At 42.4% G+C, this 24492-nt stretch overlaps 2 protein-coding genes across 5 annotated transcripts; one reads left to right on the forward strand and one right to left on the reverse strand.

Moving 5' to 3' along the window:
- Positions 1-629: 629 nt before the first annotated feature.
- Positions 630-17014, forward strand: LOC109528425 (ATP-dependent RNA helicase DDX3X-like). 4 transcript variants are annotated; one of them, XM_019890984.1, is made up of 21 exons: positions 630-968; positions 2182-2233; positions 2465-2512; positions 5215-5268; positions 5345-5551; positions 5644-5746; positions 6483-6590; positions 8363-8462; positions 8559-8694; positions 8778-8875; positions 9422-9520; positions 10100-10260; positions 11740-11884; positions 11991-12135; positions 12302-12352; positions 12790-12971; positions 13047-13164; positions 13927-14080; positions 14204-14328; positions 14413-14501; positions 14532-17014. In XM_019890984.1, the coding sequence occupies exons 1-20, from the start codon at positions 924-926 to the stop codon at positions 14490-14492; spliced, it is 2211 nt and encodes a 736-aa protein (XP_019746543.1). In that variant the 5' UTR covers positions 630-923; the 3' UTR covers positions 14493-14501; positions 14532-17014. The 4 variants fall into 4 exon arrangements, with proteins under 4 accessions (XP_019746543.1, XP_019746545.1, XP_019746544.1 ...); XM_019890986.1 differs by lacking the exon at positions 12302-12352; XM_019890985.1 differs by lacking the exon at positions 2465-2512.
- Positions 17015-19975: 2961 nt separating this feature from the next.
- tgds (TDP-glucose 4,6-dehydratase) lies at positions 19976-24180 on the reverse strand. The gene is made up of 12 exons (XM_019890989.1): positions 24028-24180; positions 23849-23915; positions 23668-23736; positions 23456-23546; positions 23236-23384; positions 22493-22591; positions 22364-22423; positions 22051-22094; positions 21814-21979; positions 21687-21742; positions 21258-21355; positions 19976-21164 (listed from the first exon to the last, which is right to left on the reverse strand). The coding sequence occupies exons 1-12, from the start codon at positions 24072-24074 to the stop codon at positions 21118-21120; spliced, it is 993 nt and encodes a 330-aa protein (XP_019746548.1). The 5' UTR covers positions 24075-24180; the 3' UTR covers positions 19976-21117.
- Between the last annotated feature and the right edge of the window lie 312 nt (positions 24181-24492).

Here is a 24492-nt window from a genome sequence, read left to right on the forward strand (position 1 = left end):
CTTAAATTGCATATCACGGCAGACATCTCAAAATACATAGTCTTCTGGGGGCTAAGCATATATTAATACATTTTGGTAGAGAGGAATATAGGCCTACTGTCATATAGGTTATGTTATCGGGCATCCTTCTAATTCCCTTGAACAACCAAGATTGAACTTTTGAACTCTTTATAATTTCTATTATCTAGTCCCGTTAAAGTCCAGGGGAGGAAGCCCCATCATAGTAAAGAGGATACTAATGTGATGTGTGTAGTTCTTCATAGCCTCTTCATTTTGCTCTCAAAGTGCACGGAATTGATGGATTTTTAACAGAATGTAGAAAAAAATTCTCCCGGGGGTGCATGCCCCCGGACCACCCTAAAGGGGCTGTGTTCCCCTTGGGGCTAAGCGCCCCTTGTTCTTGAAGCCTAGTGACGCCCCTGTCGTGAACTAAATATTCAGTATCATAAGAGGAACCGGTAGATATCCGGGTAATTTTATCTATTCGCTAAACATCAACATATTTTCAACCCCTAGAATTAAATACAATTTATAAAATTGGTTATTATTTTGTGCTCACCTTCCCTGGTTTTTGAAACGTTGTACCATACTTTTATTTTACTTTTATTTTCCACCATCACCGGATGTTTTTTCTTCCATTTGTTTCACGCGTGCTTTCTTAACACATCTTCATTCCCAGCTGTAGAACAAATCGACATCAGCTGGGTTTGCATCAAGTAGCACCTTGGTGACCAAACGTAGTGGAATTTGAAGCAAACTTCGGCGTGCGTTCTGCAAAGTGAAGGCTATTCGTGCAAACCTGCCAAATATCTCTTTTGTCGCGGCGAGGCACGCGACAAAGGGGCGATAACAGTACATCGAACCCCGGCTAACAAAGAGGTCTTTTTCTCAACGTCAACATTTTTCCTCCATATTCCCTAGTGATGAGTCATGTGTCCGTGGAGAATGTCCATGGTCTAGAACAACAGGTAAGCAACTCGTTTGCTGTTGCTTGTGGCGTCATGCGGAGGCAAAAAAAGTCTTAGAATGATGTTAGCTTACCGGCTAACAACCGCTAGCGAGATGCTATCTTACTAGCATTGGGTGCGCTTCAGTCAAGGATTTGCCTGACGACAAGTGACGAATGATCAACCTGTGATACGTATTTCTCGCAACATTAATTGACGTAGCTTTTATATTTAACATACCCACACATACTTTTACCTAAACACGTATTTTCGTAAAGCGTCATTGGGCTCATAAAATGTTTCTTAGTGCAGAAAAGTGATTGCCAAATAACGCTGGCCTCCATCGGCGCGTTCCGGTGAGCATATGAAACGCATCGATCCACTATTATCTTCGCTGCGTTTGTCTTGCGCCTCGACACAAAATGAAATGGAGGTGCGCTCAAGTTTCGAGCCTGTGAAGCTGGCGTGCTCATATCTGCATTTGACAGCGCGACACACCTTGCTGTCAAATCTTACAAGCTTTTTGTACGCGCATACGTTGCGAAAATATTCTGCGTCACTAGCGATGTAGGGAAAAGCATCTGACTGTCACTGTGCTACCAGCCAAATCAAGAAAAGAAAGTACTCATATTGCCCAGTGAATTAAAATAGTGCGCAAAATTGCAGTCAAAATTTAGCTAACAAAAATTATTATGATATTTTCTCTTGGTTGCAATGCATGATGATTTGTAAAATGATTTAATGCGGAATTTAAACCCACGCACTGGACGGCAAATGGCACGGTACAGTTCAGTGCACAAGTCTTGGGCCATTCCTGATTTAATTTTTCATAATGACCGTTTTAACACCATTCCTTTTGACATTGTAAAATTGTAAGGATAGAGTAACGGCGTTCTTGCTATTGAATTCATTTCCATTTTGATTTGGTCGAGGCAGGTTTCTGCCGCTTCACTGCAATGTGATTTCGATGTGTATTTTCAACAGTTACCGAGCCACAGCCAAATTGTCACAAAAAGTATATAGTATACCAACTGAAATGACGTGTGGAAGAGCATTTGATTGTTATGTCTGACACTGTATGGTGTGTGTGTGTGTGTGTGTGTGTGTGTGTGTGTGTGTGTGTGCCTATAATCATATCAATATCAAGTCTGACGAACTGACTATTGCCAACAAGGTAATGAGTTGATAATGAGTAAATCTTTACGAAAACTTGTCTATGTGTTTCCATTCCCAGCTTGCTGTCCTAGACTTGAATGTGGCAGACGGACAAGGTGGTGGCACCAACAGTAAGCGCTTCCTATGTTCTTATGTTTAATCACACACCCTGCTGATAAAGCAAGGGTTGCCTTGCCTTGGAGATATAGAGGCAGCTGCATGGGGCCATAATGTGGCGCTGTGAATATTGCAGATCGCCACCACAATTTGTTGCATTGAGGATGTTTTTAGGTTTTCATTGAATGTGCCTGCCCTATTTGCTGATTATTAGAATGAGGCTGATGTCTCTCTCGTGTCTGCAGGAAGATACATTCCTCCACATTTACGGAACAAAGATGGTCCTAAAAATGGTGAGGAGCAGCTATTAAGTGCTTCTTCCAACAAAATACTTCCTATGCACCCTCGAGGTCCCAAGACTCTGAATGCTATGTCTTGAAAAGCTGTCTTGCTGCATTCACTTCACTGCTATCCGGGGCTGAACGATTCATTCATTTGGGAGCAAAACTGTGGTCTCAGACAGTGCAATTTTGTGATATTTTTTTAAAGCACTCTTATCCTAAGCTCACCAATCAGAACTGGCATGCTATTGACGAACAATTCCCACAGACCACTCAACTCTGAGCTGTGTCGCGTCTACATCAGGCTGTCACCCATCCTCCTGGAAGTCCTTTTGCTTACCTGGCTGCTCACAAATACTAGGTGCTAAGCTGTCTTGCTCTGTACGACGTCTGTGGGAGCCGCAAGGTGCGGATCCACCTCTCTACAAATTTTCGCCTCCGTGTATTACAACTAATAACTATCTGGAGATGTCATAAGACAACAGCTACAGAGCACACACTCGAAAACCGGAAATGAAAAGGTTATGGCTGATGTCAGTCATGAGGAGCTCGATATCAAAAGTATCTTAAATATTGATGCTATCAGCAATGTTATTTGTGCTTATGTGCACTGTTTTGCACCAACGAATTCTAAGTTTTGAGATCGATGCAATTAAGTGTCAAAATTAGTCTACAGTATCAGTTTAATCAATTTAGGTTTGCTAAAGGACGGTTTTGTTACATTGATTTCATTGCATAAAAGAAAAAAAAAACATGGTTACATGAGAATGTGAAGGAAAAGAAGCAACGATGAGGAATAAATATGATACTTTTTGACCGTTTCAACAGGAAATATTTTTAACTGTCCCATTTAGACATACTTCAAACTGATTTTTACACTTTTGCTCTCATCATTACCCTGATATGAATTTCAGGCCGTGTCACTAAGCCATCAGTCACTGTGTGAAGCAGTTGAGTCTTTAACAAAAAAAAGGAAAAAAAGTATTAATCTACAATGTTACACTTATGTGTTAAGATCACATTCATAAATACAAAATTGAAACCATTTTTGGTTAAAAATGTATTTTTACAATTATTCTATATTCACATATGACAGCAAGCAGTAGGTCTTTCTTTATTGGATCCTTGCAAAAACCTTGAAAAAGGACTGCCTCCCTCACACAGACTCTCAATGGCAGGGGTCTCAAACGTAGTTCCTGGAGGGCCGCTGTCCTGCATGTTTTCCAAGTCTCCCTGTTGCAACACACCTGATTCAAATGAACAGGTTCAATGTCAGGCTTCCGCAGAGCTTGCTGATGATCTGATCATTTGAATCAGCTGTGTTGCAACAGCGAGACTTGGAAAACATGCAGGACAGCGGCCCTCCAGGAACTGAGTTTGAGACCCCTGCTCTATGGTGTGTGCTTTATTCGAGTGATAGCTTTTAATGTTTTGATGGTATACAGTCATTTTCTGTCCTGCTTGTAAATGTTACTCTACATCAGTGCTTCTCAATTATTTTCTGTCATGCCCCCCCCACCCCCCCAGGAAGAAGAAAACATCTCGCGTCCCTCCCCTGCGCGACTATAAATAGTATCATTTGTCTATAAAATTGTTATAAGTACACATTTGCATAACACTGTATCCTTAACGTATAAGAGAATAAAAAAGAAAGAAATGTGGACCAACTTACAACAAAGAATAGCTTTAGTAACTGTAACAGAAAAGATTTTAAGTGCATCTGAAATTCAAAAATAAAATTAAATCCTTATTTAAACGATAAACATTTTTTGACTGACCATATCAAACCATATAATACTGAAAAATAAAATTACATTCAATCAATAAATAATAATGCATTCAAACTGATCACCAACATTAATTCAGGAGCACAATATGAAAACCTGCAAAACAAAAATATCTAAAATAATTTGTGCTGATTTTTTTTTTTTTTTTTTTTTTTTAAATCAAAGATGTCTGGATTAATGGCTACAAGTAGCAGTCACAAAGTGGTATGATTGTTGGCAATATTCGGCACGTTTTCGCTGAAAAAAAGTCAAGCCGCTCATCAGCGTGATTGGGGTGTAATGTCTTTAAGTGACGCCTTAATTTATTTGGCTCCATGCTGTCCGCTGCCAAAATTTTTAGACACAGTAGGTATACCGGTCTTTCCTCGTCTACCACCGTAGTCACAGTGAAGCCAAGCGCGACAGGCGCTTCGTCATATTTCCTCGTTTTAGCTTTCGGGAGACCTTCTCTTTTCTCCGTCTCTCTCCGCCTGTTGACTTCGTGTCTGCACTTCATACTCATACTCTGTGCTGTGTGCAAAGCGCGCATGCTCAGTGCAAACAAAACACCGAACGAATGCTCCCTGCGCGCACTCTGCCAATTAGAGCGTCACTGCCCCCTAATGTAGTGGAGGTGCAATTGCACTTTATTCTAGGACAGTAAAAAAAATCAAAATAAAAAAGCATGATCCCGAGTTCAAATGTACCCCCCCTTGACGGCGCGCCTCGCTATTTGAGAAGCACTGCTCTACATAGTGAATGTTGCACTGCAGCCGCCGTGAATCGAATCCAAATCGCAATTTCTGTCAGAAAAATCACAATTCATTCTTCTCCTAAAATCGTTCAGCCCTACTTCTATCTCGACAAACTGGCCACATTTCACTTTTGTATTATAGTCGCATTTATAACAGGCGAAACCACTGGTGAAATATTTTCTTCTTATCGTAGGAGGAAATGTGTTTGCTGCCAGGGCAGGCTACACCATCGCACCTGCCGCCGCCTGTAAGATGCCTTTCCTTTCAACTTGAAATCGCTCATCATCAATTATTGAGTTACTGTACTCTCTTTCTGTCTGCAGTTGGCTGGGATGGGGCCCGCGGCAACTTTGTCAATGGCTACCATGACAACCGTATGACTGGCGGGAACACTTACAATCGTGGCCCGCCTCGCATGGAACGGGGCCGAGGGGGCATGGGCGGAGGCGGCTATCGTGGCAACAGAGGTGGATCCTTCAATCCCATCAACCCTGCTCAGTCAATGGGCTTCGGGTTGTATGAAAGCAAAGGTGCCGATCCTATTTGACTGCGTGTGAACATTGATCTTCTTGGTTGAGGAAACTTGAGGCCTTTTTCTTCGTGTGTTCTATGACCTTGTCAGACGCTGGCGGTTGGAACACTGCCAAGGATGCCTACAGCAGCTTCGGAAACAATCGAGGAAAATCTGCTTTCTTTAATGACAGAAGCAATGCAAATCGTGGACGGTGAGATGATAGTAAAGTTCTTCCCTTTCCATTTATGGCCAAGCTTGATGACAGTCACAACATAATGTGGACAGGTACAGTGCAGGCTTACTGACAGTGCCCAAACTTAGGTTTTTGTTTCGTTTTTGTTTTTTTTGCTAGCCGATGCTTGGTTGATTCGGGTTTTTTTTTTTTCTTTCCCCCGCTTTGTGTTGGAAGACAAAGTTTGAGATGCAAGTAAGATTCGGATATGCCAGCCCTTGAGCAAAGTGAAAAATGATGCCCTCACATGTGGGCAAGGAGAACTACAATCACTAATGCAATTTTCAACTGTTTGTTGAACAGGGCAACAGTCACATATGCAAAATGAGCCCACTCACCAGTAACAACTCAGATTCTAGCTCTTAAGCTTCACTCACCAGGCCACACCCCTAAAAGGCACACATGCAACACACAAATACTGCAGTATGTACAGTAATTACACCAGTTTATTTCTGGATATCATGTTTTTCTACAATGCTATTTTTCATTTCTTTAAAATAGGTGTTATTTGTGAGACTGGAATGGATGAATAACATTTCAATTCATTTCATTGTGGAAAATGTAGTTGCTACACAAGTATATGGAGTGACAAGCTTGGTCATGGAACAAATTAAACCGATAAATCAAGATTACTACTGTAGTTGAAATTCTATTATAACATGCTTAAGGTTGCAGATGCACATTTGTTCGACATTATTGTTCTTTTTTGGCTTAGGTTTGACCATGGTGGGTATAGCGGCGGCGGAAACAGCCGCTGGGTGGAAGAGGCCTGCACTGATGGAGACTGGTCCAAACCAACACCCCTCAATGAGCGACTTGAACAGTAAGTTGGACGTTGACGGGCCTCGTAAGGAGAAACGCCATATGTGCTTGCACAGTCTCGTCATATCCAATACAACAGCTGTATAATTTTGTGAAATTTGTCACTGTCATGAGCATGAAAAATCCTGTCTCTTGGTAATGTCTTGCATCAGGGGTGCCCAAGCTTTTTGACCCGAGAGCTACTTTTCAAGCAACCAACCTCCCCCGATTGACCATTACTGCACATGCATACACACACGCGCGGCACATACTAACGCATTTGCGCATACACGCACACACACGCATGCCATGATGAGCAGCAGCCATAATGGCCTCTAATATCAAAGAAACAGAAAAATCTTTCTTTTAACAAGAGTGAAAAGGAAATCATTGCCTACCTTAGTCGAGACCTGACACGGAGTAATGGGATGCACTTTCGCAGCATGTTAAGTGCAGAAACTTACATGTACTGTTTTAAAATGCTTCTCCTAGTGCTCCAGATTGCCATTCTCCACCAATGCCATTGGTGAATTGCAGATGAAACAAACTTTGAATGAGGTTAAGAAAAAAAAAAACCTGAGATCGCAATAGCTCGATTGCACGCTGCAATTGCAGACTACTGACCACTAACGAATTCCGGTGAAGTGCTTTTTTATTTTTTGCATACTTTTTGGTGAAAATGAAACTGATAGGATGCTTAGGGTGCTGTGTAGACTTACACAAAAATATATAATGTTAATAACACAATTTTTTTTCCATTTCCTACTGTGGCCCTCGCGAGCAACTTGCGACCAGTCCACGGGCTACTGGTCGATCATGATCGACTGGTTGGGCACCCCTGTCTTACATCATCCTACGTGGATTTAGGGAGTAGCCTGCTAACTAACTTTTGAAATCCACATTTTTTTAAACAATTGTGCATGTGTACCTCATTCTATCAGGGGTGCCCAAGCTTTTTGACCCGAGAGCTACTTTTCAAGCAACCAACCTCCCCCGATTGACCATTACTGCACATGCATACACACACGCGCGGCACATACTAACGCATTTGCGCATACACGCACACACACGCATGCCATGATGAGCAGCAGCCATAATGGCCTCTAATATCAAAGAAACAGAAAAATCTTTCTTTTAACAAGAGTGAAAAGGAAATCATTGCCTACCTTAGTCGAGACCTGACACGGAGTAATGGGATGCACTTTCGCAGCATGTTAAGTGCAGAAACTTACATGTACTGTTTTAAAATGCTTCTCCTAGTGCTCCAGATTGCCATTCTCCACCAATGCCATTGGTGAATTGCAGATGAAACAAACTTTGAATGAGGTTAAGAAAAAAAAAAACCTGAGATCGCAATAGCTCGATTGCACGCTGCAATTGCAGACTACTGACCACTAACGAATTCCGGTGAAGTGCTTTTTTATTTTTTGCATACTTTTTGGTGAAAATGAAACTGATAGGATGCTTAGGGTGCTGTGTAGACTTACACAAAAATATATAATGTTAATAACACAATTTTTTTTCCATTTCCTACTGTGGCCCTCGCGAGCAACTTGCGACCAGTCCACGGGCTACTGGTCGATCATGATCGACTGGTTGGGCACCCCTGTCTTACATCATCCTACGTGGATTTAGGGAGTAGCCTGCTAACTAACTTTTGAAATCCACATTTTTTTAAACAATTGTGCATGTGTACCTCATTCTCCAAAGGCTGGTCAAGCATGAAAGCATTAAATATCATGCTTGTACAACATGTACATGTAGTGTTAAACTGTTCCTCATTCTACCTTCTAGTGAGTTGTTCTCCGGCAGCAACACTGGGATTAATTTTGAGAAATATGATGACATTCCTGTTGAGGCCACTGGACAGAATTGCCCTCATCACATCGAGAGTGTAAGTCAGAATGGAATGGAATGTTTTTTTTTTTTTTTTACACCTGATGTTTTGTTTTCAAGTGTGACCAATTCAAATTGCTATCCTGGTGTGTAGTTCCAGGACATAGACATGGGTGAGATTATCATGGGCAACATTGCGCTGAGCCGCTACACCCGACCAACCCCTGTCCAGAAATATGCCATTCCAATCGTCAAGTCCAAGCGAGACCTCATGGCCTGCGCACAGACAGGTATGACATACTGTCTGAGACTTCTGTGTCTTAATATGCAGAATCAGGACCAAGCTGCAGATTTTGCCATGTTCTGTGCACAGGTTCTGGGAAGACAGCGGCATTCCTGCTGCCAGTTCTCAGCCAAATCTACGCCGAGGGACCAGGAGATGCTCTGAATGCAGCGAAAGCCTCTGGGCAGGTAGGTACTCCCAGTGTCGACTCTCACTGTAGCAAACAAGGTGAGAATGCAGAGGGAAGGTGCAGTGCGAGTGAATTATGATGCGGATAAACACAAATGCAAACGACCATTTATCAAGTACAAAAAACTACCGTGTCCATTTTTTCGATATTTGTTGATGTAATAATTATCGTGACAGCCCTGCACAAATGTTTTCAGTTTGTATCAAAAATAACACAATTGGCCGAACCGTTTCTATACTTTTGGAAGGGAGTGTATTGGCATTACAATCTTGATTGCAGTGGATCCAAATGTGACAATTGCTTGATAGCTTATAAGCAAACTGCCACTTCGAGGGCTTACAGTATATACGTTATAATTTATGCATCATTGTCCAAGGTGGTGATGCACATTATGCTTTTCTTATTGCCCTAGTGGTTATTTCTTGTCACTTTATCTGCTGTTATATCTGTTATGTTTTTTTTTTCTTTTTTACACTGATATTAATCTTCCATCAATAAACTGCTGCTCATTGATTATCATGTGGTAATTATTCCACGATTGTAGGAGAATGGAAAATATGGCCGTCGCAAGCAGTACCCCATTTCGCTGGTCCTTGCCCCTACTCGAGAGCTAGCTCTACAGATATATGATGAAGCCAGGAAGGTAGGTTTTTTTCTTGTGTTTAATTCATCCAACTGCACTGCTTTTTGTCGGATTCCTACCCAGCCACTTCAGGTGGGCCCCAGGGGTCTGTCCTGGGGCCCCTGCTTATCATCATCTACCTCATTCTCCTCGACGCCGTTTTCTGTAAATTGCCTGCCTGTCTTTGGGCTTGTTCGGAAATTCACTCTGAAGAGTAACGTAGTCGGAGGCAGTGCGCTCCACTCGTAATTAGTTTCCAACAATTTCCAATTAATTTGCACTGGTGCACTCTTTGGTGCATTCTGAATAAATTGAACGACTCTGAGGTTCCGAACGGTCGTAGTGAACCAGTGCACGCTTGGAACGTATTTCTGAATGTGCCTTTAGACCCCTGGGTAGTAGAGCCTTGAGATGCTGTTGAACTCATTGTCCCCAGACCTCCGTTTCTTCAAACGGCTTCGCCTATTCTTAATTTACATTGAGCTATATTTTTGTTTAGTTTCTTATGCAAAATTATTTTTTTACTCTTGTTTATGTACGGTGTCCTTGACCGCCTTGAAAGGCATTTACAAATAACATTTTATTATTATTGTGTTTTAGTTTTCATACCGATCCAGAGTCCGCCCCTGTGTCGTGTATGGCGGAGCAGATATTGGCCAGCAGATCCGAGATCTCGAGAGAGGATGTCACCTACTGGTGGCTACCCCGGGAAGACTCGTGGACATGATGGAGAGGGGCAAGATTGGACTAGACTACTGCAAGTAAGATCATTATGTGGAGTAGAGCTCTACCAGCGAGCTTATCATTGATGTTTGGTGGTAAGCTGGTAGGGGATGCATTACTTCAGATTTTCAGGTGGCAGTAACACGTTGAAAGTTTAGCCGATGTTAACTTGACGCTGACGACGCCATTGATTTTATTCAGTAGTGATGAAAATCTATATTCACTGAAAATGGACTGCGCTTACTGAATTTACGCAGAACATGCAAGTTAGAACACAAAAACATGGACATGGGCTGAAGAAAGGTTTGCCCACTGTGGTGTCCAGCCAAAGAAAAAAAAAACCCTTTCACTTACTGTGCTTGCCGAGAGGACAGCCAGGTGACTCTTGCACCTGTGCTCGTTGTACGCCCACCAAAACAGCAAATTCTGCATGGTGGGAATTTTCGTGGTATTTTACCTGTGTTTTTGTTATAGGCATTTGGTGGAGAAGATTGCTGTTAGTGTTCTATATGCATTTCTAAAGGCAAAAAAACGCCACACACAAACAAAAAAAAATACTTTTTTTAAATTTTTTTTTTATCAATCTCCTGCGTAAACACGAATTCCTGCCAAGTTCTACTCCAACGTACCCACTATGGCCAACAATTAAAGTGGTCAACAGCAAATTTTAATTGGAGATGGCATTATGTGCCCCAAAAATGTTTTTAAGAGATTGTCATTTTTTGTTTTTAGTTTGATCTGTAAAAGCTTGCACTATGCGTTCTAATTTATAGCTATGCCATTTTAGAAAAAAAAACACCTGTTGCTGAGCCTAGCCCTAATCTATTCCAAAATACATTGCAATATTAATTATTGTTACTATATTAATATTATGAAAACCCGATGTGCTATATAAAACAAACAAGTAAACATGTTTTGACCAGAATTGTTGACTAAGAAGTCAATCACACAATGGCTTTTTTGTTCCCAAATTCCTCGATCAAATGTGTATGCAGATCCTTAAAAAGTATTGCATTTTATTTTCCAAAACTAATGCCTTAATTATCCTTATAACTTCAATTTAATCTTGCTTCATCCAAAGATCTTACAAATGCCACAGACGTGATAAACATTACGATATTTCCTTTTCGAAATAATTTGACAACTCACTACAAAGAAGTTTCATACTATACAAAATGATCATTAACAGTTGTTAAAATATTAAAAAACGGAACCGACCCCATCTGACTTTGGGCTCGAGGCAGACTTCACTCTTGAGTGGTTCCCAGTCAGTCACAGTCCGCACGTATGTAGTGACAGACAGATATTCATACTCCTTTTGTCACCGATGCTGCCTGCACAGATGTCAGACAATAAACATCCATCAGTGGCGAGAGATAAAATGAAAAGACAGTCATAGCAAAACGTTAGGCATCTTAAAACAAATTTAAAGGAAGTCGAGTGGCGTAACTTGAGTTGTTTGTCTTTGACTGTGTATTTTTTTTAGTCAACAGCTCGACATGTGTTTTTTGCGATAGGTACCTTGTCCTGGATGAAGCGGATCGCATGCTGGACATGGGCTTTGAGCCTCAGATACGGCGCATCGTTGAACAGGACACCATGCCTCCGAAAGGCAACCGGCAGACCATGATGTTCAGCGCCACCTTTCCCAAAGAAATACAGGTGTGTGCTCCGTGAATGCGCCGTGAACCTCTGTTCCACGTGCAACTTGCATGTTCCTAATCTCACTGTGGGGCAAAACCTGTAACTCCTGCTTGCCCCTTTGCAGATCCTGGCCAGGGATTTCCTGGATGACTACATCTTCCTGGCAGTGGGACGAGTGGGCTCCACCTCAGAGAACATCACTCAGAAGGTGGTTTGGGTGGAAGAGAGCGACAAGAGGTCTTTTCTCCTGGACCTGCTCAGTGCCACAGGTGAGACGGTCGGAACGCGTGATCGGTCTCCTGTCCCGGCCGTAACGGTACACGCAAACACCCGCGCCTGGAAAGAAAAAATAAGGCACACAACGTGGTTGCTGAACTGGTGCGAGGGCCAAGAGCATTAGTTGGTGTTGATGGTTTGGTGTGGTTTTATCCCAAGTCATCCCCAGCGAAGTGCAGGACAATGCTGGAGAGAACATGGAGAAGCCTGGTAAGCTCTATACAAGAGAAACCCGTATCCACAACGCTTATCCTTTATTATTATTATTTTTTGCAACGTCAACTTTGCCTACCTGCCTGCGATACTCATTTTAGTTTGGTTTGTCATCGGTTCCGTGCATCCTGGCATGAGTCGAACATGCCAACAGTTACTATGACAAAAGTCATCAGTTCGACATGTTGCTTTTTATCAGTGGTCATACCTATTATTGCACTTATTTTGATGTATTTCTGCTTGTGTTTATCCATACGTCCTGCAATGCATGTTTGTCATTTGTCGTCACCAACATGAGCAGCCATAATAGTTGAACAAAGCGAGCTCGCTAAAAGAATGTTGTTGAAACACGATCCTCACTTGTGATGTGAAGGTTGTTGCAAGTGAAATATCGCAATTAATTTTCAGTTGTTTCTTTTCTTTTGGTCGATTAGGCAAGGACTCACTGACTCTGGTTTTTGTGGAGACCAAAAAAGGCGCAGACGCCTTGGAGGACTTCCTGTACCGGGAAGGTTACGCCTGCACCAGCATCCACGGCGATCGTTCCCAGAGGGACCGAGAGGAGGCCCTGAACCAGTTTCGATCTGGAAAGTGCCCCATCCTGGTGGCTACTGCTGTCAGTAAAATTTGAATGTAGCAAAATGGAGCACAGCATGCATATGTTTTAGAAGCTTCCGTTGCTGCCACTCAGGTTGCAGCTCGTGGTCTTGACATCTCCAATGTGAAACATGTTATTAACTTCGACCTGCCAAGTGACATTGAAGAGTATGTTCACCGCATTGGACGCACAGGACGAGTAGGAAACCTGGGTAAGATTATTGCTTGTGTCACTAGGGGGTAAATAGTGAGCATACTCATGCTTTAAACCACTGGTTCTCAACTGTCGTCACCTTGGGAACTGCATTTTGCTATTTTCGCCAAGCCGCGACCCACTTTTACAGAAGAGCAATGAAGAACATGAATTGTTCAGAAATAAGTTCATCATATTTATCAACGCAACACATGCTTACATGTTCAAAGTGCTTTTCAGAACGTCTTATTAAGAAATGAACATAACTTCTTGTACAAAAATGAAGAAAAAAGTTTTTAAAAAAGCTACCATCATCTAAGCTCTGATCTCTTGCTCTTAGAAAAGTCTAAATATTATTTGATCAAATTAAAGTCAAGTCCAACCTGGGATAATTCCCTGGTCAGGCGGTCCTCTTATTTCTTTCTTTCTTTCTTTCTTTCTTTCTTTCTTTCTTTCTTTCTTTATGGGGCTTATATATGCAAGTCTATCACTAAACTACACTATCTTAATTACATAAGCTATTTGTATGCAAAACACTTGCCAAGTGTAAAAGAAGCCAATGAAATACATCAAGTAAACTGAGGGTGCCTTATGCCTCGTCCCGCGCCATTCATAACCTTGAAACATCATTGCATGTCAGTACCATTGGGAACCCGTGTAATTTTTTTTGGACTACCTCTTTGCAACCCACCCATTCAGAGTCTGAAACCCACTTGAGAATCTCTGCTTTGATCAGATGATCACAGCCTCAACGATATCAATAAGGCCTGTTTTCCTTCAGGACTGGCCACCTCGTTCTTCAACGACAAGAATGGGAACATCACGAAAGACCTACTGGACATCCTGGTGGAAGCCAAACAGGAAGTTCCTTCATGGCTCGAGAGCCTGGCTTATGAGCACCAGCATAAGAGCAGCAACCGCGGACGCTCTAAGAGGTCCATAAACACACAGAGTCTTTCCTCGGATTGATTATGATTTGGTGAAGACTTGCATGCAGTCCAAAAAAAAAATCCATTCATGCTGTGGTCAACGTTTCCTTGTTTGGATTGCGTTTGAAGGTTCGCTGGTGGTTTTGGAGCGCGTGACTATCGTCAGACGGCCGCCGGAGGCAACGCCGGAGGCTTTGGAGCGCGCGGTGTTCGGAACCAAGTGGGACATGGAGGAGCCCGTGGCTTTGCAGCAGGTGCGGCTGTGATTTTGGTGGCAGTTTTAGTTGTACAAGAGTACGCTAGGAAAGCGCCAACATTGCCTCTGTCTTTGCCCGCAGGTGGCTTTGGAACCTTCTACACAAGCGACGGCTACGGCGGCAACTACTCACATTCTCAAGTCGACTGGTGGGGCAACTAGACTCTTAGTTCTCTCTCTCTCTCTCTCTCTCTCTCTCTCTCTCTCTCTCTCTCATCCACATATTTTGTCCCCTCCCCACTCAGCTCTTTTCCTTTCTCAACTCTGCTGTCTTCACCCCATCTGCCGCCCTAGTCAACATTTAGAACCTATGTGCATGCGATTATAAATATACTCATAATACAGCACCCCCACGACATCCCTGGACAGTGTAATCTAAATTTAAAATCTCACAACACACGGAAAAGCGATTCTTCCATTTGGTTATTTTACTAGATTCCTGCCGCGGGACGCTTTCTTTGTGGCACTTTTCATATTTGAATTTTGGCTCCATGTTTTTTACTGCCTTCACTCAATCGCAAAGGCTTCCAGTGAGTCTCTCCGCACCCACGTGTCGTCTTTGTGTTTAATGCATGTCCGGCGTATGAGGGAAGAAAAAAAAAACAGCACTGAGACATGAAACAAATTCCAACATCGGAACTGGCTGAGGCCTCCGCTGGTAAGAGAGGCCACAAATCTTGCTCTTAGTTTTTTGTTTTAACCTTTTCTTTTAATTGAAGTGCAGATGTGCACAGGTCTTGGAAAGATGTCTGAGGAGACCCAGAAAATAATGGGATGGAATTTGGATTGCTAGCAAGCATTGTTGCCCATCACTTGAAATGTCAGCTAACAGAATCATAGGACTTTTGCTTTACTTGGCAAAAATAACAAGGTAAGATCATTTGTTTCTGTACTGTGCCTTTCAGAATTCGAGCATTGGCTTTTCTTAGTTCTGTTCTGTGAGAAACATACTTTATGTCATGTATTGGTTTGTTATCTTGATTTCTCTTTGGAAGGAAACAAGCTAGACTTGAACTAAATCAAACCTTGGCAAAACAAAACTAAACTGAACTTGGTAAAACTGCCATGAGGAAACTCAAACGCGGTTCCTCATGATCTGATACGGTTCTTAAAAGCATCAAACCTCTCGTGGTAGGCTTTGTGCTTCTAGAAATCACATGTCAGTCCTGCAGCTCTACTTTGAGCTTGAAGTCAAGAAGTTCCTCGCATAGTTGCCAAAAGTTGGTATTTCAGTAACTGGGCTGCTGACGGACTAAGCAGTGCGGCAAACTCAAAGGATGGGTTTTATTTTTCCTTCCTCCTCACCCCTCTTCAATCAAATGCAGACCGACCTTGCTGCCTCGGTAAGGACAATAAATTCCAACCATCAGTGCCCATGTCTGTTGTGCCAACTCTTGGCATCCCTATGCTCCCGGGAACCTGACTCTGCCTCCACCCACAAACTTTGAAGCCCTTTTTGGCCGAAAGCATCTTTCAAGGGGAAACCCAACTAAAAAGACTCAGAGATCCAAAATTCCCTGCTCACTCTATCCTGGAGAGTCACATAAAGAGTTTTCTCTTTAAAAAGAAAAAGAAAAAAAAAAAAAACATCATTCCAGTATTGCTTTGAGTGTTTTGGGATTAGTTGCAGTCGGGGATGAATGCATACATCGGGCCCAAGTGTTTCCCAGCAGGGCAGCAGAGGCTTGGAGGGGAGTAATAAGACAAACATGAGGAAAGCGATTGTTTCCTTTTCAAGGTTTGAGATATGGGGCCCAGTCTCTTTTTCCAAACTGCACTGTGATAATGGCGATCATGATAATGAGCCACATGGCGACTTGCCCCGCTAGACCTCAGAACACAGTAAAACGAGGACTTGCCACATTTGCACTCGGCCCTGCTGTGGAACCAGACCGTGTTTACGAAAACTCCACCACCTTGCGTTTGGGAGTGTAGCGGTAAAAGTCAAGGTGCAAATTTGTTTTATTTACATGGAGATCTTAAAGGAATTCACATGTAGATAACCTGTAAATAGTTGAAAATTGTTTGCGTGGAAATTTGCTTGTTAACTCAGTACTGGGATGGACGTTGTCCTGAGAGAGAGGAGTTCACTGGACAATTTGATTCCAATAGATTTTCTCGCAAAATTGCCCATGCAGCAAAAAAATGGACTCGGACATATGCAAGTGTTGTTGTTTTTTTTTGGTCAAGCAATTTAGACATGCAAAAACAAGTTTAGCAGGTTTTTAGTTGATGCTGATTTGTCTTTCTTTTTACCCCCTTTTGTGTGCGTGTGTGTGTGTGTGTGTGTGGGTTTTTTTTTTTGTTTTGTTTTTTTTTGGGATCTGTGTTACACTGGGAGCTAGTGTTGTGTAGTTTGTTGGGAGGTCACATTCAATATAGTAAAAAGTCCCTAAAAGCAGCATTTAGTTTCCGGGCAATGGGAGAGCTCATGCACATCATAATGAATCCCATGAAACGAGGTTCTCCCCTTCTCTAGTGGCGAGATGAGATGTGCTCAAGGACAGACCGATTCTGTCTGCATGTTGTTTTTACGGGCTGAAGTCTTTGTGGTTAAGCTGCAGTAGGTTTCGACCTGAGGGGCTGTCATGTGAGTGCTGCTCACTTGACACCGAGTAGACTGTAGGCTTGCATCTGACAATCAGTTCAGGACTTCATTGTCGTTTCGTCAGTCACGCCCCCTGAGGAAAAAAAAAAGGTTTTGGTGACACCTTAACATGCCTGTTGGCTGTTAGTCACCGTGCCACACACCCCACCCACTCACAATTAACATCCAGAGTTCATTCAACAGAGATCCTTTTGTGGTCGTAATGCACTTTGCTGTCATGAACACTGACGTGCTCTGTGCCTTCAAATCCTTCCTTCCAGACTGAAGCGTGTGTGGGGGCTCGGTGTCGCCCCGCACCTGCACACACGTGTACCTTCCACATCACTTCAGGTTCTCAAAAATATCTAAAACCAGTCACCTAACATTGTTTATGACCAGCAGGTTGGCCCTCTGGTTTTAGCATTTAGCTCCAAGCGCTGTTTGCACAGTTTCTAGCATTAGCTGGGGGTTTTTTTCTGCTTTTTCTGGGTCTGTCGTTTCCATCCGTTGATGAAGATTGATACGTCACACACAGCCTCCATCACAAATCATTTACCTTTTGATGCCTTAAATTCAAGACAGATAGTCCTAATAAAAGTGATTATAAGTTGTACTTGATGCTGTGTTACCGTGGAGTTCTTTGAATCGATAGCACCACCGTGGCAGAGAATTCAGCGCTTCTGTGAGAACAGATTCATGAGACGAGGATGTTTGTGTCGGGGAACAATTTAATGGTGCTATGCTCCCTTTGCTGCGGCCCGCAGGCCTTGCATTTGTAGAAAGACTGAACACGTTTTTACCAAGTTACACAAATGTCTTCTGTAGCACAGGTCCTCCCAACGCCTCGCAAGAGGTCCATGCGAGGGTGGGTCTGTAGTTGCCAAAAGGACTCCTCCTTCGTGGTATAAGAAATGTGTGTGTATGTGTTTGCGTGTGTGTAGGGAAGGATGTTACAGATGTGAAGCTCTGTTTGCGGGGACCCCGTTTGAGTTGTAGTTCGGAACAACGGCAAGATCCAGCTGATTGCACCCAAAGTTCTTGAATCTACTTTCGCTCGTTTGTGTAATTTATCAAACATTTTTGAGAAATATTTATTTTTATAAGCCTAGTGCAAATGTTTAAAAAATAAAGAAATAAAAAAAAAGAAGTGACTTGACCAAAAGACAGTGAACAAAAACACTGGCACATGAATGTTGAATGTCATTGGTATGAGTGAAAATTTCTATTTTTCTGGGGTAGTGTGAGCTTTTTAATAACGGCGTAATAAGGTTTCTCGGAGTACGTCATGTCACATGCTGTAATGGCACACTTTTACCATACAATTAGACCTCAAACGGCATCAGCAATCACTGGCCTTACAGCCGAGGTGACATATGGCGAGAAACCGATTACCTTGAAAGTCTCATTGGACTCAGTATCAGATACACCAACCTGTTTGTACAACAGGTTCCGATGCGAACCATGATGATGATGATAATAATACAACATTAGCAGCCATTTTCAATTGGCCCCAAAAAATTATAATTTGAGACAATTCCACTGAATATGCCAAGGTTTGGATTAAATTGTAAGAATCAAAAAACCGTTTTGTAAAAAAAAACCCCACAAAAAAGCAACAAAAAAAAACCCCCACCCAGTACAAACATGTCCAGATTTGCTCCAAGTCAGTTTTTTTTTTTTTTTTTTTTGGGTGTTGATTTGTTTTGACACTTTTCCTTCCTGTTGATACCCTTTGTGTGATTGTCTATCAAGTGGGGATGTTCAGTCTATAACACAGAAAATTAACTGTGGTTCTATCACTATGTTGTTGTTGTGATCTGCAAAGTTTCAGGCTGGGCGTTTTCATGCGCTCACTGCTGAACATCCAGCCAGTCAGGAAATGGGCAATCGATGGATGATGCCTCGATTTTCTTGTTTGCCGTCACAGCTCCTCTGCCTCTTTGCACCAGATTGTAACGGGGCCCACAGCTCATTTACCCCATTGGTGGCATATCAAAGATATCCAGCCTTTTATGTTCCAAATTTTGCAAATGTAGTAAGTTCATGGCCCCTCAAGTTGTTTGCAGAAGGCAATTTGGGGAAGAGAAAAAAATACCTACACTACAACACGCAGACTGAGGTGACTTGGCGACAACAAAAACTTTTTGGTTTTATTTAACTAGGTGATTTCAAAAATGTTATACTCCGAATGCAACGAAGTCTGATGTTGTCTCCAATGTTGACTGGCCAGAGTTGAGCGTGGACGCATGGCGCCACAAGCCTGCTAGTTAGTGTTTGCTTTATGTATTAGTTTAGCAGTTCTGCATGAAGAGGAGCACTACACTAAGGAAAAACAGTAGTGTGCATCCATTGTGATTTTACCACAATTAAAGGTTTGGATTTGCAAAACTAACCTTCTGTTCCTTTTTGGCTGTTTACGTGCTTGAGAAAAGCTATCAAGTGGTTGCGCAATTAAACTCTAGTCAAACATTTTCTTTGCAATATCTTCGATGTGGCCCCATGACTGTAAACGTGGCATTCTAATTAATATTGTTTCTGGAATATAGATTAATTCACTCAATCCCACCAATTTTCACTGAAGCAAACCCCTCAATCGCCCCCACCTCCAACCGTTTTACTGGATTTTGATTGATTTGCAAGGCCCACAGATGATTGTGTTCTATTGCGATATAATATAATCCAAATGTGGACGAGGATTTGACAGCAAAGTGGCAAAATGGCCGCCCCCTGTGATGGATACAAACGTGGATTTTTCTGATTACTCCATAGTCCACAAACGCAAGATGATTCAGATTGCCCTTTTTAGACTAATGGGGGGAGGGCATAGACCTTTTTGGAAAGAATATTTTTCTTAACTTGCCCTTTAGTGTTGTCGTCTAAAAACAAAAGTGCACAGTCACTGATTTACCATTTCTCGAAAGAAAAGAATACCCCCCCCCCCAGAATGCTGATAAATATATAATACTTGGAAAATGGGGGTTGGGGGGGGTAAATTTTTTTTTTTTGCCCCCTGCTCTTCAGCATTCACACAACTCTTCCAGAAATTGCAACTCTACAGTGTTTCTTTAAACAGAACTTTATAAAGCACTCTAAATACTTCATTTGTTTTAGGGGAAACAAGTACAAAAAAAACCAAACAAATAAATGCCCTCCTCCTTGACCAGTTACCTTATCGAAGGTGGAGGGGTTTGTGTGTCCCACTGATCCGAGTGTCGAAAGTGTCAGGTGCTTTATGCCCTTGACAGAAGCACCCACTTCCAAATCTGAGTTGATGGTCCTCAGTCAGAAAAATGTGGAGTGCTTTCACTGAGTAATGACAAGATCCTGCCCCAAGTGGAGGAGTTAAAGTGTCTTGGGCAGGGGTGGGCAACTCTGGTCCTGGAGGGCCAGTATCCTGTCTGTATTGCATGTCTTCCAGCTCCGGCAGGCAGGTTAGTGCTGCATCTCCAGTGACGGGAACTCTGCAATGGTCTGTCACGATGAAGGAGCTGAGCCGAAGGGTGACGCTCTCTATTTACCGGGTGATCTACGTTCCTGCCCTCACCTATGGGCCCCAAACTGTCGGTCGTGACTGAACGAACAACACGGCTACAAGCGGCCGAAAATAGTTTTTTTTTTTTTTTCTCCACATGGTGTCTGGGCTTTTTCTTTAGAGATAAGTTGAGAAGCTCAGTCACCAGGGAGAGCCTCGGGAGTAGAGCCACAGCTCCTCCACATTGACAAGAGCCAGATTATGTGGCTCGGGCATCTGATCAGGATGCCTCCAGGAGACCTCCCTGGTGAGGTGTTCCAGGCACATCCCAAAGGCACGAGGCCCCGGTGGCGACCCAGAACATGCGGGAGAGACGTCTCCCGGCTGACCTGTGAATACCTCTGGGGTCCTCAGCGAACTGGACAAAGTGGCTGAGAGAAATCTGGACTTTTCCTGCTACAACTGATGAGACCCAAACCCGGCTAGCAGAAGACAATGGATGGTTGGGAAACAAATACTAACGGGAAGTTAAGTAAGGGCAAAATCACACCACCTGTTCTTGTCACTTGTGATTTCAAGTTTACTTCACAGTGTTTTGGTCAAGTGAGGCTGAGGCTGAGCCCCCCACCACCACCTATTGGTCCAATAAGATGGACAGTACAGATAAGACAGCGAGAGTGCCAAAACAAGGCACCTATTGATTAGTTTCTTTGAATTTCTCTCGGGGCCTATGGTGTGTCCGACCAAAAGTCTGGGTGGTCCTGGTACCATTGGACTAAAAAAAATAAATAAACACATGGCAGAGACAGGCATTAATATTGTAACTCAGAAGTTGTGTGTATGGCCAGTATGTATGCGCCGGTTTTACCAGTCCGTTTGATGCCGTCCGGCCAGGGGACCTGGGCCTTCCAGCCCAACTGCTGCAGCTTCTCACATTTGATGGGGTAGCGGATGTCGACTTCCGGCCTGCAGAGCACTGCACTGTGACTTCATGACTTATTGAATGTTCACAATGTGACGTGGATGCTCAAGATCAGCGGTTCTCAACTGCTGTCACACTGAGATCCGCATTTTTGCTCAGTTGCCATCCAATTTGAATCGAAGTTCAAATCAATCAAGAAAATGTGTTTGGAAGATAGCAAACAATTTTTCAGGCTTAAAGGAAGATTAATACGACCCTTGAGTTCAAGTTTAATGTCAATCTACTGATTCCCGAACCACGAATTGAGAATCACTGGCTTAGATGTTGATAACTCATAACGTGAATGAGTGGAATAACGCGTCAATCCGGCCTTACCTGTCCGGCACAACTTCAAGCCAGTTGTTCAGCTCGGCATCTGGCACGTTTTGTACCTTAAACATATTCACACCAATGGCAGTAGTGTATTTCGCATGACAGAGGTGTGGTGTCCACGTCAACCTACCATCTTGGCAAGTTCCTTGGCCAATTGCACTATGGTTATCTCACAGTTTGACCCTATGTTGTAGACTTCTCCCACAATCCCTTTCTCCAGAAGCATCAGGAAGGCATTGACTGCGTCGTCGACGAACAGGAAATGACGAGATTTGGGGAGGGTTCCATGAATGGTACTGTGGCAGAGAGCAGACCGGAACAAAGTCAGGAGGCTGCTCAGTGTGACCTTTCAAAATAAAATGCCTACCATTTTTTGCCCATTTGCAACAAAGTGAGAAACTTGGGGATGACCTGTGACGGTAAGAACACCAGTCAATTATTACAATCCAACACTAGAATTACACATAAGCATTTACTGTTGAGCACAGTACTGAAGTAGCAATAGAGATACTTGTGTCAAGGTCGAACTGATTTAACTCTTGTACTTATTTTCTTCTCACCACCCAGGTTATAATAGTTTGGGATTTTTCATTAGTTATTTCATTTAGATTTTTTTATGCTTTGTTTACTTTTATTTTTCATTTTATTTTGCTCACTACTGCTATTGAGTGATTCTGTACCTTCTCAATGTATTGCTGGGGACCATAGATGTTATTGCTCCTTGTGATGATGACGGGAAGCTGAAGAGAGCAAACTAATTCATGCATTGTGTCCAATTTCTACTTCACAGGAAAGCAACTTCTTGGTACCTTATAATTTTCCCAGTACAACCTGACCAGGAGTTCTGCAGCTGCCTTTGAAGCAGAATACGGGTTGGAAGGCCTCATTGGACTGCTCTCATCAAACACCTGCAAAACACAAACCCTAAATTTATTCAGTATGACGCCTTTTGTGCGCAATGATTTATGGTGGATATAAAAAGTCTACCCCCCCCCCCCCCCAAAAATACAATAAAATTAAGACCAAGCTATTCAAAACAGTTTCCACTCGTGATGTTAACTATAGCCTGTACAACGCAACCGAAAATAAGAACTCTTAAGAGGGGTCAGTAAAAATTTACAGTTGAGATTGTGTCATTGTACAAATGCGCACACCCGCATAATTGGGGATATTGCTGTGTTCAGATGAAGGATTGATGAAACACACCCAATCTTGTCAAATGGCTGTTAGCACACACCATCTAGAGTGCCTCTGATTAAATCCCAATTAAGTTCTGCTGTTCTGGTAGAATTTGCGTGACATTTCCTTTGCTTCTGGGCAGAAACCTGAAGGTTTTTGTGCCAATACTGACAAGTATTTAGAACTATTAATAATTTGCACTGCCTTAACTAAGCCCCAGTTGCAGCTGAAGAAAATGGTAGGGAAGAAAAAAAGATTATTTTTCTTTTTTTAAATCACAAAACTTGGCATTTAAACAGGTGTGTTGACTTTTCAGACCCAGCAAAATACCTGGTAAACATAACAACTAGATGAATAAACAAATGCTCCAAACCTCATCTACACTTGATCCATACACTTCATCGGTGCTGACGTAGATGAAGCGCTGAAGCTTGTGGCGGGCCTGACTGGCAGCCGATAGCAAAACTCGCGTACCGTGGGTGTTAACATGCTGGAAAATGGCTGGGGTTTGGAAGGATGAATCTGAGGAAAAACCCAACAAGACAATTGTAGTTGATAGTGTTTTGGCTGCCAACATCTGATTTGCTGCTCACCAACGTGGGTTTTGGCAGCCAAGTGGAAGATAACGTCAACATTTTCTGTGTCGAAGATCTGGTTCACCAGCTGGGAGTTACTTATATCCCCCTGTTACACAAATAGGTAAAGCTGTACAATAGAATTTCAACAGCTTTGTACATACTGAGGAGGGAATCATATGGCAAAGTTATCAGGTATCCTACCATAAAAGAAAAAGGCAACTTATTACCTTGATAAATGTGTAGTTTGCGCTGTTTTTAATGCTCTCCAGACACCTTGGGCTGCAGCAGTAATCTAACTGAAATTAAAAAAAAATCACTTTTTCATAGCGTTGGAAGCAGTTTCAACCACAATTTTAATATGTATATTGACTATATTTACAATAATTTAAATTCATAATTAAAGCTTACATTATCCAAGTTATAAATTTTCCATTCGGGATAGCTTTGAACCAGGTAACGCACAAGGTGAGAGCCGCTATTTGGACAGAGGAGCAAATCATTTACGGCAATGTAAACGAAAATACCCCAAAACATTTTTAAAATAATATATTTTTTGCAACAGCATAATTTTGGTGGCGTGAACTCACATAAAACCACACCCCCCAGTCACCAAAACAGTTCTGATGGAGTCCATCGGTCCATTCACAGACTGTCATTGGGTTTCACTTAAAAACTCGTAATCTTGGACGTTTAAGACACGACATTTTCACACTTGTCAGCGCGACAGTAGGCGATCGTTTACGGTAGTGTTGACACGTTGAAAATGGGTGGAGCATATGTGGCCAAATTCGGCCACATTCATCTATGTGATTGGCTGAACATTTGTCATTTTGGAGGAACGTTTTTCTGATTGGGTGGATTCTAAATCTGATAGTTTATTAACAGTAGCGATTGGACAAAGTAATAGCACAAAGCTCACTAAATAAATACAACTTCCGTAAACTGATGTCAAAATAAATGTCTATACATTGGTAACAGGTAATGTAGAATATTACTACCAAGGACTCAAGTATACACGTTTTGATTAGGTTTCTTTTCTTTTACCATTTTAT

The sequence above is a fragment of the Hippocampus comes genome, unplaced genomic scaffold (genome assembly GCF_001891065.2).
Source record: "Hippocampus comes isolate QL1 unplaced genomic scaffold, H_comes_QL1_v1.1 scaffold174, whole genome shotgun sequence".
Taxonomy (NCBI): Eukaryota; Metazoa; Chordata; class Actinopteri; order Syngnathiformes; family Syngnathidae; genus Hippocampus; species Hippocampus comes.

Coding starts and splice junctions, on each gene's coding strand:
- LOC109528425 (XM_019890984.1), top strand. CDS start 924: ATGAGTCATGTGTCCGTGGAGAATGTCCATGGTCTAGAACAACAG. Junction 2,513..5,214: donor CAAAGATGGTCCTAAAAATG/GTGAGGAGCAGC, acceptor TTCTTATCGTAG/GAGGAAATGTGTTTGCTGCC. Junction 8,876..9,421: donor CAGCGAAAGCCTCTGGGCAG/GTAGGTACTCCC, acceptor CCACGATTGTAG/GAGAATGGAAAATATGGCCG.
- tgds (XM_019890989.1), bottom strand. CDS start 24,074: ATGGACTCCATCAGAACTGTTTTGGTGACTGGGGGGTGTGGTTTTAT. Junction 22,424..22,492: donor TGTACTGGGAAAATTATAAG/GTACCAAGAAGT, acceptor TGCTCTCTTCAG/CTTCCCGTCATCATCACAAG. Junction 21,356..21,686: donor CTTGAAGTTGTGCCGGACAG/GTAAGGCCGGAT, acceptor AGTGCTCTGCAG/GCCGGAAGTCGACATCCGCT.